The sequence below is a fragment of the Tachypleus tridentatus genome, unplaced genomic scaffold, assembly GCF_004210375.1.
Source record: "Tachypleus tridentatus isolate NWPU-2018 unplaced genomic scaffold, ASM421037v1 Hic_cluster_2, whole genome shotgun sequence".
NCBI lineage: Eukaryota > Metazoa > Arthropoda > Merostomata > Xiphosura > Limulidae > Tachypleus > Tachypleus tridentatus.
In genome coordinates this window covers 20635507-20652696 of record NW_027467782.1, presented here as the reverse complement: position 1 = coordinate 20652696, position 17190 = coordinate 20635507, and the positions used below count along the sequence as shown (strand labels likewise).

Here is a 17190-nt window from a genome sequence, read left to right as displayed (position 1 = left end):
TATCAGAAAACTTCAAAACGGACTATCTGTGTCTGCTCACCAAAATTTTTTACCTATAAAACTAAAACCAAACACCGTTATACACTTAAAACTAAAACCAAACAACGTTTTACACTTAAAACTAAAACCAAACAACGTTTTACACTTAAAACTAAAACCAAACACCTTTTTACACGTAAAACTACAACCAAACAACTTTTTACCCTTAAAACTATAACAAACCAACGTTTTACACCAGAAACTAAAACCAAACAAAGTTTTACACTTAATACAAAATCAAACAATTTTACACTTAAAACTATAACAAAAACTTTTACACTTAAAACTGAAACCAAACAAAGTTTTTAGATGCAAAAGAAACGATATATGCGAACGTTGTTCGCTCTTCTATGTAAAATATTTTCTCAACCCAAACGAGCCGTTTTTGCATATAAATTTCTCAACAAGTGGGTTTCTCGACATCACTGATTATTATTTAGTTTTGTGTCTAGTTTGCAGGTTGTAAGTACTAAAGTGGGGAGAACCTGAGGTTTTACCACCAGACCTGGTGTGGTTGACAGAACCTAGTGTAGCTAGTAAGTAATTGTTTTTCTCACTCATAATTAGCTTTTTGTATTCGGAAGTAAATCAGATAATACAAAATGATCGTAAACCTCTAGAAAACTGAGTAAGTATGAAAGGTTAACATGAGTGTTTGGTGGTTTAGAATAGGTGCCCAAAAACACCTTAACATTTCTGTAAATAAAGGATGCAAGATAAACTAACTTTCCATGAAATCCATTACTTGTTTTGCCCTGCAGCACTAAAGAGTCATTAAAACTAAACAGGTGGTGAACAAACTATACTGTCTGTTTCATTTTCATAGCATCCATATCAGCTAGTACAATATTTCCCGTAGCATGGGGCACTCCACCCTCATCTCAGGGAGGCATAAATGATCTGTGAAGGGGCACAATAATGCATAGTTAAGTGTTTAGATATTTTTTTATTAAAGAAAATAATAATTAATTACTACAATACATATAATGTTTTAATATGTATCTGTGAATTATATCTAATCACATAACTTTCCCTTATCTAAAAAATGGTGGCACATGAAATCATGTTTCGTGCATAAAGAGTGATGACAAAAGTTTGGAAAATACTTTACTAGTACATCTGTATCTATACATATTGGAAAATACTTGACCAGTACATCTGTATCTATACATATTGGAAAATACTTGACCAGTACATCTGTATCTATACATATTTTGCAAAATCAAAAATGAGAGTGGCCTGCATTAGTGAACTTACATTGTAAAAACCTTTGGTTCTACACACCTTATTAGGCCAAACTGAAATACAGATTGCTAGATTACCTCAAAGTTATATTTAACTATGTAATACCCAGGCACATCAAACCTGTGCAACCATTGTGTGGTTTGTTACATTGAATTGTTTAAAAAAGAAAGCCATTGGATGAAGTGGTTTGAAACTGCAGAATTTCTTTCCACAGGTAGCATCTGCGAAGAAAATGTTTTGTGTATGTGATATTTATATGAACTTACAGCTTTGAAATGTGGAAAATATTTGTTGTGATACATTTTATTTTCTGTTTTTTGTCCTCTTACACTGTCTTAAAATTTTCCTATACTATTTTACAAAACTATATTGTTGTCCTTAATTTGAAAAATAATATACACAGCTTCACAGTTTTCTATCACTGGAATACAATAAAAATAACTCAAGTTTTAAACAAACCAATTTTTTGAAGATTTTAAACCTAAAAGTTTCATTTGATACATGTAATAATTTTAAATCCTGTTTATATTCACTGTTTTTTAAATATTTTTAGCAGTTTTCTTTACCAATTCAAGCAGTCACTTAAGCTAATATGAACTAGTGCAAACAAGGCTTAACACAAAGGCCTAACAGCAATACAAAAATTCATTTTTTTCAACAAAAACTTTTTTCCATTTCATACTGTAACATAATACTCCAAATAAAGTTTCAGAGGATAGAGCAAGCTTTAAAAATAAATCAGTATTATATTATTAAAATGAAACATTGTATATTTCACATCAGTGTTGTTTTGTACAACTAAGCCTAAAGTTACATCTGAACTAGAGATTGTTGTAGCCTAGTTGAGTATCTTAACTTTAAAATTTGTTTTCTGTAAATTAGGTCTCGTGGCAGGTCTTAACCAAGCTATACATGATCGAAAAGTTGGAAAAGTTGTACCTCCATGGGTCGCTCATAAGAAAAGTAAAGAAGCATACCAGTGGAAGGATATTGCATCTCGTACTGAAGTAGTGTACAACAAAATCATACAAGACCCTGTGCACAGTCTTGGTACTAAACTTAGCTGGTACATGCTCCTTCTTATAGAAACTGTTCTTCATATTTCTAGAGATTGCAGCTAAGACTTATCCAGCTTGAAAATATAATAAATAAACATGTCAAATACTTTTATGAATTATACTGAACATTTTCAGTACCTTTAGCATTATGCAATCACCTTCCTCTGTGCCTACACTATTGTTATTTGTACAAAGCAATGTGATACTATTTGAATAAAATACCTTCCCATATTTATCATACTGAACATTACCACAGTACTGGTTATGGCTATTGGAAAACTACCAAGTAAATAAATTGTAAGTTTCATACTGTATTCGACTGTGCACAATTTTAGGTATTGGTTCCTTTAAAAGTAAAGTCCTAACACCTTCTCTTTTGTCACTAGTCAGTCATTATTGTTGAAGAGGTGTGAAATAAGTGATTCATCAGAGCACATTCTATTCATATTTTCTCATCTTATGATTGAATAAATAGAGAGTTCATGTACCAGTTGAATAGTAAGTAATGATGACAAGCAGCTCATGTACCAGTTGAATAGTAAGTAATGACAAGCAGCTCATGTACCAGTTGAATAGTAAACAGTTACAGTTACACAAACAGCTCATGTTCCAGTTAAATATGAACAGTTACACCAGCTTGTTCCAGTTAAATAGTAAACAGTTAAAACAACTCATGTACCAGTTGGATAGTAAACAGTTACAAGCAACTCATGTTCCAGTAGTATAATAATAAAGGGGAACAAGAATCTCGTGTCTTGTTATTTGGATAGTTTCCAAAATTATTATGATACTGAAAAAAGATATTGTTGGTTAGAATGGTATGAAATGTATTTATTAGTTTACAATGTAGGTTAAATGTTGTTGTTTTTATAATTAAGTTGATTTCAACTATTTTGTATCAAAACACACCAAGTAATGTATATTTCCACAAGTTAAGGACCAATTTTACTAGTATTAGTCTATAAGGTTTTATATAATAGAAAAAAGTGATTCTATTTTATTGTTATCTGACGTTAAGTTTACGTTGGTATAAAACTATTATTTCTTCCCTCTTCCACAGGTATCGACAAATTGGTGCAGTTGGAGAACTTTTTTTTGCTCTACTTCTTGTAGCGGAACATTTATTGTTTTTGTTATCTCAGTGGTTTAAACCAGAAGAGGTAAATACCCTTATTGCTATGTTCATGTATCAGAACATCTGTTTGTTATTGTAGACTTTTAGTCCATTAATGTTTGTTTTCTTTACTAATAAGACAGTAGCATATAGTGACTACAGTAACATATAGCGTGTAGAATTCAGAGAATATAAACATATATATACACACACACATAAATACAGCATAAAACCATTTAAACAACAGAAATTATTATGTAAAGTATGCATGTATTAAGCAGACAGAGATATAATGTTAAAATATTGTGCAAAGAAATATTTCTATAAAAAAGCCCATATGATCTTGTTATACTTAGAAAACATACACAACACACAGGAAAACATGTTGCATTACTGCCATATTTTTTTTTTATAAATTAGATGTCCATATTCTTATTCAACTGTGTTGGCATAGGAACAACTTGTTTTAAACCTAGTTTTCTTACTGCTTTTCAAGTGGTACAGTACATCAAAATTTGATTCTTTTAATGTTAACAGTATTGCTTACTATGCTATCAACCAGTTTTAATTATGCTTCCATTTGTAATATTATTTAGTTAATGAATTACAGAGATGATATACACCTAATTTATAGAGGTGTGATAAACATACAGCATTATTGTAAAGAAAATGGAGTTCTAAATGGGCTGAATTACAGTTTTTTTTTTGTGGATTGAATATTATGATATCCGTTTACGAAAAAGATACCTAATTGGTGAATAGTGTAACTATAATCTTCTAAGTCCAGATCCAAATGTGAGATTTGTCCCCCTAATGACAGAATGTACTTCATACTTTTTAAATGTTCTAATTAATGTAATAAAATTTATTAACACTACTGATTCCAGTATGCATTTGTTTCAGTAAGTTTCACAATTCAGTACAGATTGTTTCTATTAAGTTTTTTTACACATGCCCAACTTTCCTGCCTTTGTTCTACCTTCACAACTTTTTTACATTATCTTTCTACCACCCATATCCTCTCTTAAGCTTTTCATCAAAACCTTGAGGGATTTTGGGGGGATATCCTGTCCCTTCTTTATTGTATGTTGGCTTATTTCTTGTCTTTGGCTCTATCTCTGCATATGTAGTTTTTCTGTTGTTGGGTCCGTCTAGACTGTGATGCAACCTTAACTCATACATGTTTACCATCATCTTATCTTAGGTATTTACATATGGCCCACTTCTGTGGTAATACATACTGGACACAATCTCTGAGTCTTTTTGAATCATGAACTGCAGCAGTACAACAACAGTCTGTTATGTCTCAGTCAGAGCCAAGTACAGCACCTATAACAATTTCTCTTCCCACTTTTCCCAACACTTACTTGTTCCTTCTCCTTGAGGTCCTCATCTCATCGTATTCTTTGACAATGCACATCACATCATCTTGTGGATTCTAATCTGGTGAGAGCTTGGCTTACCAATTTTCTTCATTACTGGCATCCTTTCAACATGGAACATTAAAGTCTTCAAGTTTTATTGGAAGGATTCATAATCCCATTTTTTTCCTTCCTCCAGTGTCTCCTATTCCCATTTTCTTTCCTCCATATTGGAATCTCATGGCCAGGCAGTGTCTGTTGGAGGTGGTTCAGAAACTATTATCTCAGCAGGACATTGAATCTATTATATATCTTTCACCTAGTTTTATTCAAGACTCTTTGTTGTTCTTAAGAAAACCAGGACTGGAAGCCTATCATCAATTCGTCTTTCCTCAATTACTTTGTTCAACTGTCCAATTTTACTGTTTCTTACCTGACAGTAGGCATTTTCTCTGGGCTTATGAATGACAGGTATTGATGTCACTAGTGTTTATCTCCACATCCCTATATCCCAATGGTCTCATCAGTATCTTCAGTTCGTCCATCACATGGTGTTTTGTTCCCTTCTCTTCAAGCTTGCCCCTTATGTTTTTTGTCAGGAGGTCAGAGCTTTTATTCACTATCTTCATGCTTTGGAGTTGTGATTGAGCCATTATATGGATTATTGGCTTCTTTTATCTCCTTCCAAACTGAAGTTTGCTAACCATACCCACCAGCTTCTTCTAGTGACTGCTCAGATGGACATTTTACCTGTAGACTTCAGGATAGTAGATAAAGTTAAGAGATTTATCAAGATTTTACCAACACAAGTACTTTATAAAGAAGTTAATGGATTTATCGTCAAGTTTATATCAACACAAGTACTTTATAAGGAAGTTAATGGATTTATCATCAAATTTATATCAACACAAGTACTTTATAAAGAAGTTAGTGGACTTATCATCAAATTTTGTCAAATAAATTACTTTATTTCTCTTGTGTAGCTTTTTCTCCATGTCATGTCCACAAGAAAGGGACTTTGTTTATTGTTTTTATAATTTAGGTATTTCTGTATTGTTACGTTTAATGACAGGTCCTTTGCATTAAGAGATTAGAATCTAGATAACATAAGATTTTGATCTGTTTACAGGATATTGACAAAGCTGGAGATAGTACAAAGAAGTTCTAGTCTCATAGATCAGTACACAGTAAGAGATGACCTTTCTAGCAGATATTGTAAGTCAGCATTTGTTGTTATTTGGTACTCCTTGTGTTGTCCTGTTGTTAACTTATACATACCACATTTGTTTTCTACAGATCTAAAACATAACAGCAAGGAAACTTCACTGAACGTAAATAAGCTCTATTAATTTACATTCACAGTAGTCAAGTGCATGAAGTAACAGTACATTTCTGTAGATTTTCTAAGTGTCATATTCTTAAGATAAAACAATGCAACTTCTTTTGTTAATAAATACTGAACTCGTGAAAATCATTAAGATAATGAAAATGACATTCAAGATCATTTTGTCTTTTTTTTATAAAGTATTGAAACTTACATATTTATACTTAAGGTAACAGGCCTGCAACTTTCTGTCATTCTCTTCTGTCATCAATTTGTCTGTTTTGAATTTTGCACAAAGCTACTCAAGGATTACCTGTGCTAGCCTTATCTAATTTAGCAGTATAAGACTAGAGGGAAGGCAGCTAGTCATCATCACCCACTGCCAACTTTTGGGCTACTCTTTTACCAAAGAATAGTGGGATTGACAATAACTTTATAATGCTCCCATAGCTGGAACTATGGTGCAACTCGGATTCAAACCTGCGACCCTAAGGTTACAAGTCGAACGCCTTAACCCACCTGGCCATGTTGGGCCCTGTATTCAGTTAATAACACTAAAACTTACTGTTTGTCTGGGTGTTGAAACATTTCCTACAACCTTGTTTAATATACATTTTTAAAACTTTTTTCAATATGTTATTTGTGTAGTTTTAATTTAAGACAACAATCAGCGTGGTTGTTTTTAGGAAAAATTCCTTTCAAGTAAAACATGATGTATTTTTATATATTTAAAAACGGCTGGTATGAGTTGAGAAAATTTTTTTTATGTAGAGGGGCAAACAACGTTTTGACCTTCTTCTGTCTCTGTCAGGTTCACAAAGAAAGAAAGAGGTAACTGACCGATAGCTGACCACATGTTTGAAGGGGGTTGTGTAATTGAGTGTAGGAATGTAGAGGGTGTGCTTGATGTTTGATTATATTTATTAATACAGTTTATGTATAAAGGTGTTCCTTTGTATTGGTATTCATGTTGTACTTTTATACAGTAATGTTAACCCTAAAAAGAATGGCAATATTTTTCATATATGCTTCCATGTTGTTGTTTTTTTTTAGTATGTACCATCAGTAATGATCACAGATATGATTATATTTTGCTACAAATATAATTGATATTTAAGCTTTCCAGTAAAGACACCTAAGTGATACACTTGTTATTGTCTTTGACTGTTTAATGAATGTTTGAGATAAAGATTTTACTTGAAGCCAGTCTCTCTCTTTGCTTCAACTTCAGTCAAGGTTAGAGAATTTAGAATTTTGCTCTAGAGTACATTTCCTGGTGAACCTCCTGTTATTCTGCCAGTTACTCAATAGAAAACTGGTAAAATACCACATTTCATCACATTCTCTAAGTTATTATTATTGACATTAGGTGGTGAATTACATGTTTTTTATTGTTGTTGTTTTGTTTTGTTTTCTGTGGATAAGTAAAACTGTGTTTTTGGAAAAAACGACTGTACAACCTTATTCTGTAACCTTCTAGTTCCCAGACCTCTTTGAATCTAATAATTAGATGACTTGCCAATAATAAAATAGAAATACTTTGTGTACAGCTTTACATTCTTCCTCCTGTTAAATTCTTGACACAGATTTCTTTCAACTTACTATTGGAAGGTTCTTTGTGTATGTGTGTTTTCTATTAGCAAAGCCACATCGAGCTATCTGCTGAGCCAACCGAGAGGAATCGAAACCCTTATTTTAGCATTGTAAATCCTCTGTACCATTGGGAGGCAGGTTCTTTGTCTTCATTTTCTTGTAGAAGTTACTTTTGTCATGGAGAAAACAAAATTTTCGAGATGCATCATTCTCTTCAGGAGTAGTTGGGAGGTTATCGTAATATAACGGTAGATTTGAATTCTTTGAATTTTTTCCCTTGTACACTATTCTGTTGAATATTTTAAAAAATCAAAACATTTAATAAACTCTGTTTCCAGTTGCTTTTTGTTTAAAGAGAATGTGCTGTTTGATCGTGGTTTTTCCATTTTCAAAATACATGGTTCATCCACATAACTGACTTTTAATAATTCTCTCATCAGTATTTTCTTCCTTTCAAAAGATGTTTGAACTGGCTAAACATAGGTACACATTTCATTTCCTTGTATGAAACAGTGTTTTATTGTAAAAATTGTTTGCACTTGTTCTACCTTTTTTTATGAACCTTCTTGAAAGTAGTGTATAAGAATTGTCTACACGTTCACTCATTTGTTCCACCTTTTTTTGTGAACCTTCTTGAAAGTAGCATCCACCTGTTTTTGCCAACCTTCTTGAAAGAATTGTCTACACACATTTACACACTTGTTCCATTTGTTTTTTTTTTGTGGCCTTTATAAATTTATCCTGGAAAGGAAAATTATGTTACTTTCCCATCACAACTCCAATTTCTTTTACACTAGCCACAGTTAACTTTTCTGATAGTAACACTAGTACCTGCTTACATAAATTAAGGAAAACATTTTAAGTCCTTTATTTGATCATTTGAATTATACAAGTGTAATAAGCCCTCATAAGATACAGTTAAAGTTTAACACTCTTTGTAATTACAAAACAAATAATCTCATAGATGCATTTTTGGTCAAAGAAGACTAAAATCTCATGGCAACAAATAACAGCAGCACTAAACTTAGCAGTAAGTGATACCCAAATACAAGACTGTTTTTCAAATACTGGTTTTAATAAAGTCAGTAGTCTTAATTAAGAATGAAATTTCAAATAATATGTAGTTGTTTAGTTATTAAGCATTATTTGGTAGCTACATAACATAATTTCTGGTTACAAGTAACATATTGGCTCAGAACATATTTTCAGCATAAGTAACAGTAATTTGTAACAAAATCTGATATTTCTGGGACCATTTTATCTGTTCAGCTTGGTAGCTTCATGGTTTATGTTTTTTTATTTAAAGTCTCAGTAATTTCATTATTCCTATCTTTGATGGGATTGTTTTGTTTTAGGGTAATGTGCTAGACTATGGATATAGAATTATTCAGTTACTTTGTCTTTCAATTTATTTAATTTTACAGGAACTTTGAAACAAGTGCATCACTTTGGAACATATTTCGAATTCTGACATAGTTAAAGAAGAGAACTGAAGTTTCATGGTGAAAATAAATAAAGTGAATCTGTTAATAATCTTTCAAACTGGTTAACAGACACAAGAAGACACCAAGATAGGAATGTACTTCAGGACTATCTGTACCTCTTTCAAGGGTGTTTAATTAGTTACCATAATCCAGAAGTGACAAAATATCTGAAGCATCTGTCTGACTTCATGTATGCATAAGGATGTATATTTAGTTTACTTTCTGCATGAGTATGTAATAACTTATACTACAAGTTACTAGTAATCTTTCTTCCTGAGTTTCAATCAAATGAAATCCATTACAATACCACAAGGTGTCTCCTGTTCTTTAAGCAGTGGGTGTGTTACAAAAGAAGCAGTCAATCCCTAAGCACAGGAGGTGGGAGAAGTAGTGGTTTGCTATCTTCTCTCTGATAAGTAGCTCAAAATTAAAGATTGTGGCAGATAGTTTCAGTAGCTTTTGCCATAAATACAAAATACTGTTAATGATTGTTTATCTTTGAGTAAAGGTTTGGTTTACACTTAAAGTAAGTGACTTATAAGCTGCTACTTTATACAAATTCCATAAAGACATTTTGTAAACATAAACAATTACCACTTCCCCACCTACATTTTCTACAATGTGTAGTCGTATTTGTTTTCTTCTGATAAGTTCAGCTGCTGATGTCCTGTGCATGTCCAGTCATATCTAACAATGATGTCAGTGATGGTGTAAAGTTCAAAAATACAGAAATGTACATAAGTATCTGTACTAGCCTGACTCAGTTTTTTTTTCAATCACACAATAGATACATTTCACAACAGTTAAATATAGCTAAAGATCAAATTGTAGAGTCTTGAGTATCAATTTCAATTAGAGAATGTTTTGGTAAAACTGTACTTAAAGATTGGTTTAATGTTATACTTAATTGTTGCTTACTTCATGAATGAACCAGAATACTTGTTACTAATAACTATAACACAGGTTTGACATGGAGGTGTAATTGTAATGAATTTCCACAGCCAAGAAAATTGTATCTGTAAGACATAATGGGGTTGCTAATAACATTGTGCTAACAAGTATCAAAAGTCCAATGCTCACTGAAATTTTGAAACACTGTTCAGCATAAAATGCTTTAGTATTTGTTTAAGTTGCATAATTGATTATCTTGCATAGTATAACTGAAGTATTCTGCTTTCATACAATATTTGCATAACTTAAGTATCTTTCTTCATCATTGTACGTGTTACCGTTGTAACTATGGCTTCTTTAGGGTATTTGTTATGACACCGCTAAATGAACAGTTAACAACTTTGATTTCATTAGGGTATTTGATATGAAGCCACTACATTAACAGTTGACAACTTTGATTTCAGTAAGGTATTTGTTGTGACATCTCTGAGCGAGATTAACAGTGGCTACCGTATTATGTTGGTTGGCTGTTTATGTAAATTTCTGTTTGTTAAACGGTGTGTTACCTGTGGATTATCGATTAATGTATATGTTTGAGAGACTGTCATGTATTATGTTTATTCAAACATATAACAATAGAAAATCAGAAAAACCAACTTCAGTCATTATCTCTTTCACTGCAAAGTCCGACTGCAGTCGATCCTACGACTTTGTGACATTTGCGACACTCGTCAAATTTTTATATTGTCTTTTTTTATTCATCAGGTAGGAGCACTTTAGGGCAAATGCATAGCTTCCACTTAATAAGCCTTAGATGTTTATCTTGGAATATTTACTTATTCATGAATCTGATCACGTGATTAGTATTGTTTCCGGGATGCAGAAAAAGGGAAGAATGTTGTCAACAAAGTTTCCAAGATGGCTTCGTGTAGGTGTTCATCATTCACTGCAGCTCAAGTTTTGTAAATAACTCAGCAAGATTCAGACTCAAGGAGTGACTGCTTTGAGTACGAAAGCTCAGAAGAAGACTCGGAAAACAATGGTGAAGAAAGTAAATTAAGCATACAAAGCAAATTGAAAGTAACCAAGATAGTAGAGACAGTTAAAACCACGAGGGGGCGTTGTTCCACTACAAGGGGAAGGTCGGTGAAATCACAGGGAAGGGCCCGAGGAAACAGTTCAGGAATTCCACCCCAAGTACAGTCCCAATCTCTGCCTGAACCCTAACCATCGACCATTTCAGAACAGGATCTCAGTGGGAAACACTGGAAGAAATGGAAATGTTTGAACAAGATTGATTACCCAACTATGTATGTTCCAAACAAACTAGGAAAATGTGATGTTTATATGCTCATTTGTAATGAAGATATAATTTTTTTTATGTAACGCACTCCTATTTACAGTACTAACACGCAAAACAATGTGACAACCAGCATGAGATAATAATAATACGTTGACAGCAAGAGAGTTAACCAACAAGGTTCCAAGCTCAGGATCTTACATACAACCTCTTTAGTGACTGTAACAAATTATACAGTTCTAATATTCTTGGAGAGTTATTCCTATGAAACTGGTATGAGGACATACCAATGAACACCAATTACAGAAAAAATAAAATCTAGTGATATTAAAAGTTTACATAACTAAGTGTGTGGACCTAGACATTAAGTTATTTCACACTCTTCTTTATAAGGAATTACTAAATAAACTTTTATTTTTGAATGAACGTAAATAACACAATCATTTACTTTTCTCTTACAAACAACATTAATTTGGCAAAAATATTATTGTTTTGGAATCTCAATTATTGGCGAAAGAGACAAAGCGTTAGTTTAATTATCCGAGCAGTATGTGTAAAAGTTTTCTTTTGAATATCGCGCAAAGCTACACGAGGCTATCTGTGCTAGCCGTCCCTAATTTAACAGTGTAAGACTACAGGGAAGGCAGCCAGTCATCACCACCCACTGCCAACTCTTGGGCTACTCTTTTACCAACGAATATGGGATTGACCGTCACATTATAATGCCCCAAGGATGAAAGGGCGAGCATGTTTTGTGCAACGGTGATTCGAATCCGCGACCCTCAGATTATGAGTCATGTATAAAGGAAATTAAAAAACATTTTGCAACAAATTAATGCTAATGGTATTTCACTATCGTAAACTCAGATGTATGAAGTGTAATTAACTTTATAAAAGTAAGTTGTAAGTCACAGCAGTAAGCATACGAACCTTTAAAGGTAAAATCCGGAATTTGATTCCTCAAGGTGGACTGTGTAACTAAAATATCACTCATACCTATTGTAATCTTTGAAATATAAACCTTGATCAAACATTTTTTACCGTTCTAATATCGAATAAAAGAAACTATTAAGAAGCACCATATTCTGTTTACTTTTGTTAGAAAGAGAACATACTTTCTTTTGACCAGCGGTAAGTCTTGGAGCTCACACCGCTAAAAACCGGTGGTGGGCACGGCACAGACAGCCCATTATGCAGCTTTGTGCTTAAAAAAGAAACATACAAATAAATTTTATCTTGGTCTTTATCAGTACAAAATGTAGATAAACAGATATTTTATATGTAAACCCTAATACAATTTACACATTTTGGAGAAGACGAGAAAATTTCACCGTACGCTTTGTTCTAATTCACCATAATTTATATGTTTTGGATGCGTTTGTTTGTAGGTAAGTAGAAAGTTTGCAATAGACTATTTTTGCTGTACGCACAACGGTTAACAAAATTCGGTTTTTTAATTTCACAGACGTATTGTTGAACTATAAAGAGTCCTGGCCTGGCTCGGTGGTTAAGACGCTCGACCCATAATCTGAGGATCGTGGGTTCGAATCTCCGTCACACCAAATATGCTCGCCCTTTCAGCATCGGGGGGCGAAAAATGTGACGGTCAATCTCACTATTCGTTGGTAAAAGAGTAGCCCAAGAGTTGGCGGTGGGTGGTGATGACTAGCTGCCTTCCCTTTAGTCTTGCACTGCTAAATTAGGGACGGCTAGCGCAGATAGCCCTCGTGTAGCTTTGCGCGAAATTAAAAAAAAAAAGAAGGAAAAACTATCAGGTCATCCCATAAGTAATTTTCAAAAATATAATACAGAAAGTGTATTGTCATTTTTGTCTTTGCAAAAGACTTTAATGACTGAAATATGTAGTATAGAGTATGAGAAGCACATTAGGCATATAATGCTTTATGAATTTAAGAAAGACAACCGTGCAGCAGAAACTACACGAAACATTCAAGGTGTTTATGATGCGAAATCTCTCAATGAAAGAAAATGTCGAAGGTGTTTCAGAAGTTCAGATCAGGTGACTGCAGTTTATGTGATGCGCCACGATCAGGTCATCCTATATAGTTTAACGATGACTTGTTGCTGGCTGCACTTGATGAAGACTGTGCTGTAACTGTTGAAGAACTAGCACAAAAGCTAATTTCAAACCATTCAACAGTTCACCGTCATCTACAGCAGCTTGAAAACGTTTCAAAACTTGGCAAATGGGGCACCCATGATTTGACAGAAGCCAACCTTAGAGCAAGAGTGGACATTTGCACTTCTCTGCACTCTCGTAAATGTAACTCACCTTTTTTGGACAGGTTAGTGACTGGAGAAGAAAAAATTGATATTTTATAAAAATGTTAAGTGCCGCAGACAATGGCTACGTGCAGGTGAACTGGCTAAAGCACAGCCCAAAATGGACCACCACCCTAGGAAAGTCTTGTTAATCTTTCGGTTGGATATTGTTGGTGTTATCCACTTTGAATTGCTGCTATTAATGTAACGATTACATCAGACTACTATTGTCAACAGTTAGAGCGCTCAAAGTTTGCACTGAAAGAAAAGAGGCCTGCTTTGATCAGTTGTAAAGATGTTGTGTAACACCAGGATAATGCACGGCCCCATACCCCACATCTGCATAGATTAAAGAGCTAGACTGGAGAAACTTCCACAACTTCCTTATTCTCCAGACCTTTTCCCATCTGATTATCATCTATTCCGAAGTTTGCAGAACTATCTTGATGGAAAAGAGCTTGGAACACATGAAATTGTCAAAACTACCTTCTCTGCATTCTTTTCCTCCAAACCCTAATAATTTTATAGAAGTGGCATTCAGAAGCTTGTGAATCGTTGGCAGGAAGTAATTAATAATAAAGAAACATACATTATTGATTAAGTGACATTAAAAGTGTTTGAAATCCTTTCTCTTTTCTGAACCTAAAATCGGACATTACTTGATAATGTGTGGCTTGATATTAAAGTATGTTTTCAATAAGAAAATATATATTTCAATTCTTCAACAGTTACCATTAGAATGTGAAACACTGATATGAAGAAAAATAAAAATGCAGCGACCTATTGGCTAAATAACATATTCTTAAGTTTTATGTTACTATTATCAACAAAAGGAAAATTATGGCTCTATAAATTCAACACTTTTGGGTTAACTCAAATAATCACAAACAAACCTTTTGCACGTGTTTATCCAGAGATGGCGCTTACCGCCAATATCGGTTATATAATGAATCTTGAGCTATGCGAGTGACTGAGTTTCACTGAGCATTACACGGATAGTGTAGCACTGCTAACGATAAAACGTAGTCACCATGACAAAATACAAAGTTTTGTTACTAGGCCTGACATATCGCAGGAAGTGAACGACATGTTGAGGAAGGTATGTGATGTTGAATTTTATAAAGAACCCAAAACAATACCACGTGAGGCGCTTATTAAGGGTATTCAGGGAAAGGATATTATTTACTGTTCAACAACAGATATAATCGACAGTGAAGTACTTGATGCAGCTGGACAGCAACTGAAAGTAATCGCGACCAATTCTGTCGGGTACGACCATATTGATATTAATGAATGCAGGAAACGCGACATCCTAGTAAGTAATACACCAGGGATACCAACTGATAGCGTTGCCGAATTAACAGTTGCTCTTATGCTGATAACTGGGAGACGACTGTTTGAAGCTTCAAACGCTATAAAAAAATGGAGAGTGGGTATATATGTGGGACCCTTAATGGATGTGTGGTGTAGGACTTTAAAATGCCACTGTGGGCATGTGGGCATAGGAAAAATCGGTTAGGCTGTTGCCGAAAGAATTTTATCATTTAAGGTCAATAAAGTTGTATACCATGATATACACAAACCTGTTGATGCTGTAGAAAGTATGGGAGCCCGCTATGTAGAATTTGAAGATCTTCTGAGGGAGTCGGACTTCGTTCTTTGTACGTGCAATCTGACAGACAAAACAACAGAACTGTTTACTGCTAAGCAGTTTAACCTGATGAAATCTACTGCTATATTTATCAACACGAGCAGAGGAAAAGTCGTCCAACATGATGATTTATACGATGCCTTAAAACATGGAAAGATCCGTGCTGCTGGTTTGGATGTCATGGTTCCTGAACCGATACCAAAAGATCACAGACTCACCACTCTACCAAACTTGGTCCTTCTACCCCACATAGGAACTGCAGAAGTAACAGTTAGACAAAATATGGCTAAACTCGCAGCAAGAAACGTCTTGTCGTATTGCGATTGGAAAGGTTTGATAACACCGATCCCAGAGTTAAAAGATGTTCAACACAAGGTGGATAAAAAAAACTAGACTCACTCCAAATAGTTACGTCAAGTTTGTATAAGAATGTAAGACGGTTTCTGTATTATTATTTTAATAGCAAAAATACTGCCTCTCTGAATAAGAGTTGAATGTAATGATGTTTTTTTTTTCTAAGTAGTTCGCTATATGATGATTGTGTGTCTTTTACGCCCAGAACTAAATAAAATCATACTATAATTTTAATTTAGGTAGCGTAATTTAATTTGTTTTACAGGGAAAAATTAATAAATTATTACAAGTAATTAATACTACTGTACAAGAAATTTCATGTTACAAATAAAACAATGAGCTGACATATCTTATAGGTATATTACAAAAAACATTGCCAGGCGTTACTATGGTATAAATAACGTACATTGCTAATTTTGTAACTATTTTCGACATTTTCGCTTGTAACTATCAACTTCTTTCATTAATAAAGCGGAGAGTAATTTAGCGAAATACAGTCAAATATTTTAACAGGCTCCTCATGAACCAATGGGGAACATTTTGTTGAAAAATTATCTAATCCGACTTTTCTTAATTTTAACTGAAATTTTTATTGGCTTAAAATAAGGCATTTCCCTCACTCTTTTAATGTTGGGGTGCGAAAAGTGATTTCATAAGTTGATTGAAATCTGTAGGTGCATCAATAGCAGCCCGGCATGGCCAGATTTTAGGGTGCTCGACTCATAATCTGAGGATGGTGGGTTCAATATCCGTTACACCAAACATGCCCTTTCAGCCGTGGGGCGTTATAATGTGATGATGAATCCTCTATTCGTTGGTAAAGAGCAGCCCAAGAGTTGGCGGTGGGTGGTGTTAAGTAACTAGCTCCCTTTCCTCTACTCTTACACTGCTAAATTAGGGACGTCCAATGTAAATAGCCCTCGAGTAGCTTTGCGCGAAATTCCAAAACAATCAAGCATCATGGACTTAATGACCAAGCACAATAAGCGTGGAAGTCTCCAAATCACAGGAATGGTTTAGGCCCACCTTGATAGACACTTTGCAACAGGTCGAGCACAAAATTATGTCTGTAGCTTCTTTCAAATTGTTCCTGTCTACTCATTCTTTTCTTGGATATCTTCATGCTTCGACCTTCTCTGCCGAATCACAGGTGAAATCGTTCTACCTAAACTGAAAGATAAGCATTAAAAGGTGATAGCGGAAAAATAAAAAGTTGTCAGTTGTTTAATTAATGATTCTAAGAATGTGGCTTTATCGATATGTACTGAATTTACTCTGAACGGTTTGATCTTAGTACTAACTAGTATGGAAACTTGAGAACGTTATATTTCACTTCGGATTTTATCAATTAGCAAGTGAAAACTTGTTTCGAAATTCCATCAAAAAGATACGTCCAAAACCACCCTCTGTAGGAGTTACTGGATTGAAGTGACTTTTGCGATTCAACAAATTATAAAGACACCCCTTGGAGTGACCCCTGGAGGACGTGTTAA

The 17190-nt window shown here is 34.0% G+C and overlaps 2 protein-coding genes and 1 pseudogene across 2 annotated transcripts in view; all 3 read left to right on the top strand.

Moving 5' to 3' along the window:
* Window positions 1-9968, top strand: part of LOC143242219 (uncharacterized) — a 280724-nt gene extending 270756 nt beyond the window's left edge. The window contains exons 5-9 of the mRNA XM_076485586.1: window positions 515-575; window positions 2167-2350; window positions 3403-3502; window positions 5947-6032; window positions 9159-9968. Of these exons, the coding sequence (XP_076341701.1) occupies window positions 515-575; window positions 2167-2350; window positions 3403-3502; window positions 5947-5985 (384 nt within the window). The 3' untranslated portion in view covers window positions 5986-6032; window positions 9159-9968. The remainder of the gene's footprint in view (window positions 1-514; window positions 576-2166; window positions 2351-3402; window positions 3503-5946; window positions 6033-9158) is intronic.
* Window positions 9969-14779: 4811 nt separating this feature from the next.
* LOC143242218 (glyoxylate reductase/hydroxypyruvate reductase-like) lies at window positions 14780-15211 on the top strand. The gene has a single exon (XM_076485585.1). It carries the CDS (start codon window positions 14780-14782, stop codon window positions 15209-15211), a length of 432 nt encoding a protein of 143 aa, XP_076341700.1.
* Window positions 15203-15758, top strand: LOC143243145 (glyoxylate reductase/hydroxypyruvate reductase pseudogene; annotated as a pseudogene).
* Window positions 15759-17190: the final 1432 nt, after the last annotated feature.

Excerpts from the sequence above, each read along its gene's own strand:
- LOC143242218 (XM_076485585.1), top strand. The coding sequence starts at position 14,780 with ATGTTGAGGAAGGTATGTGATGTTGAATTTTATAAAGAACCCAAAACA.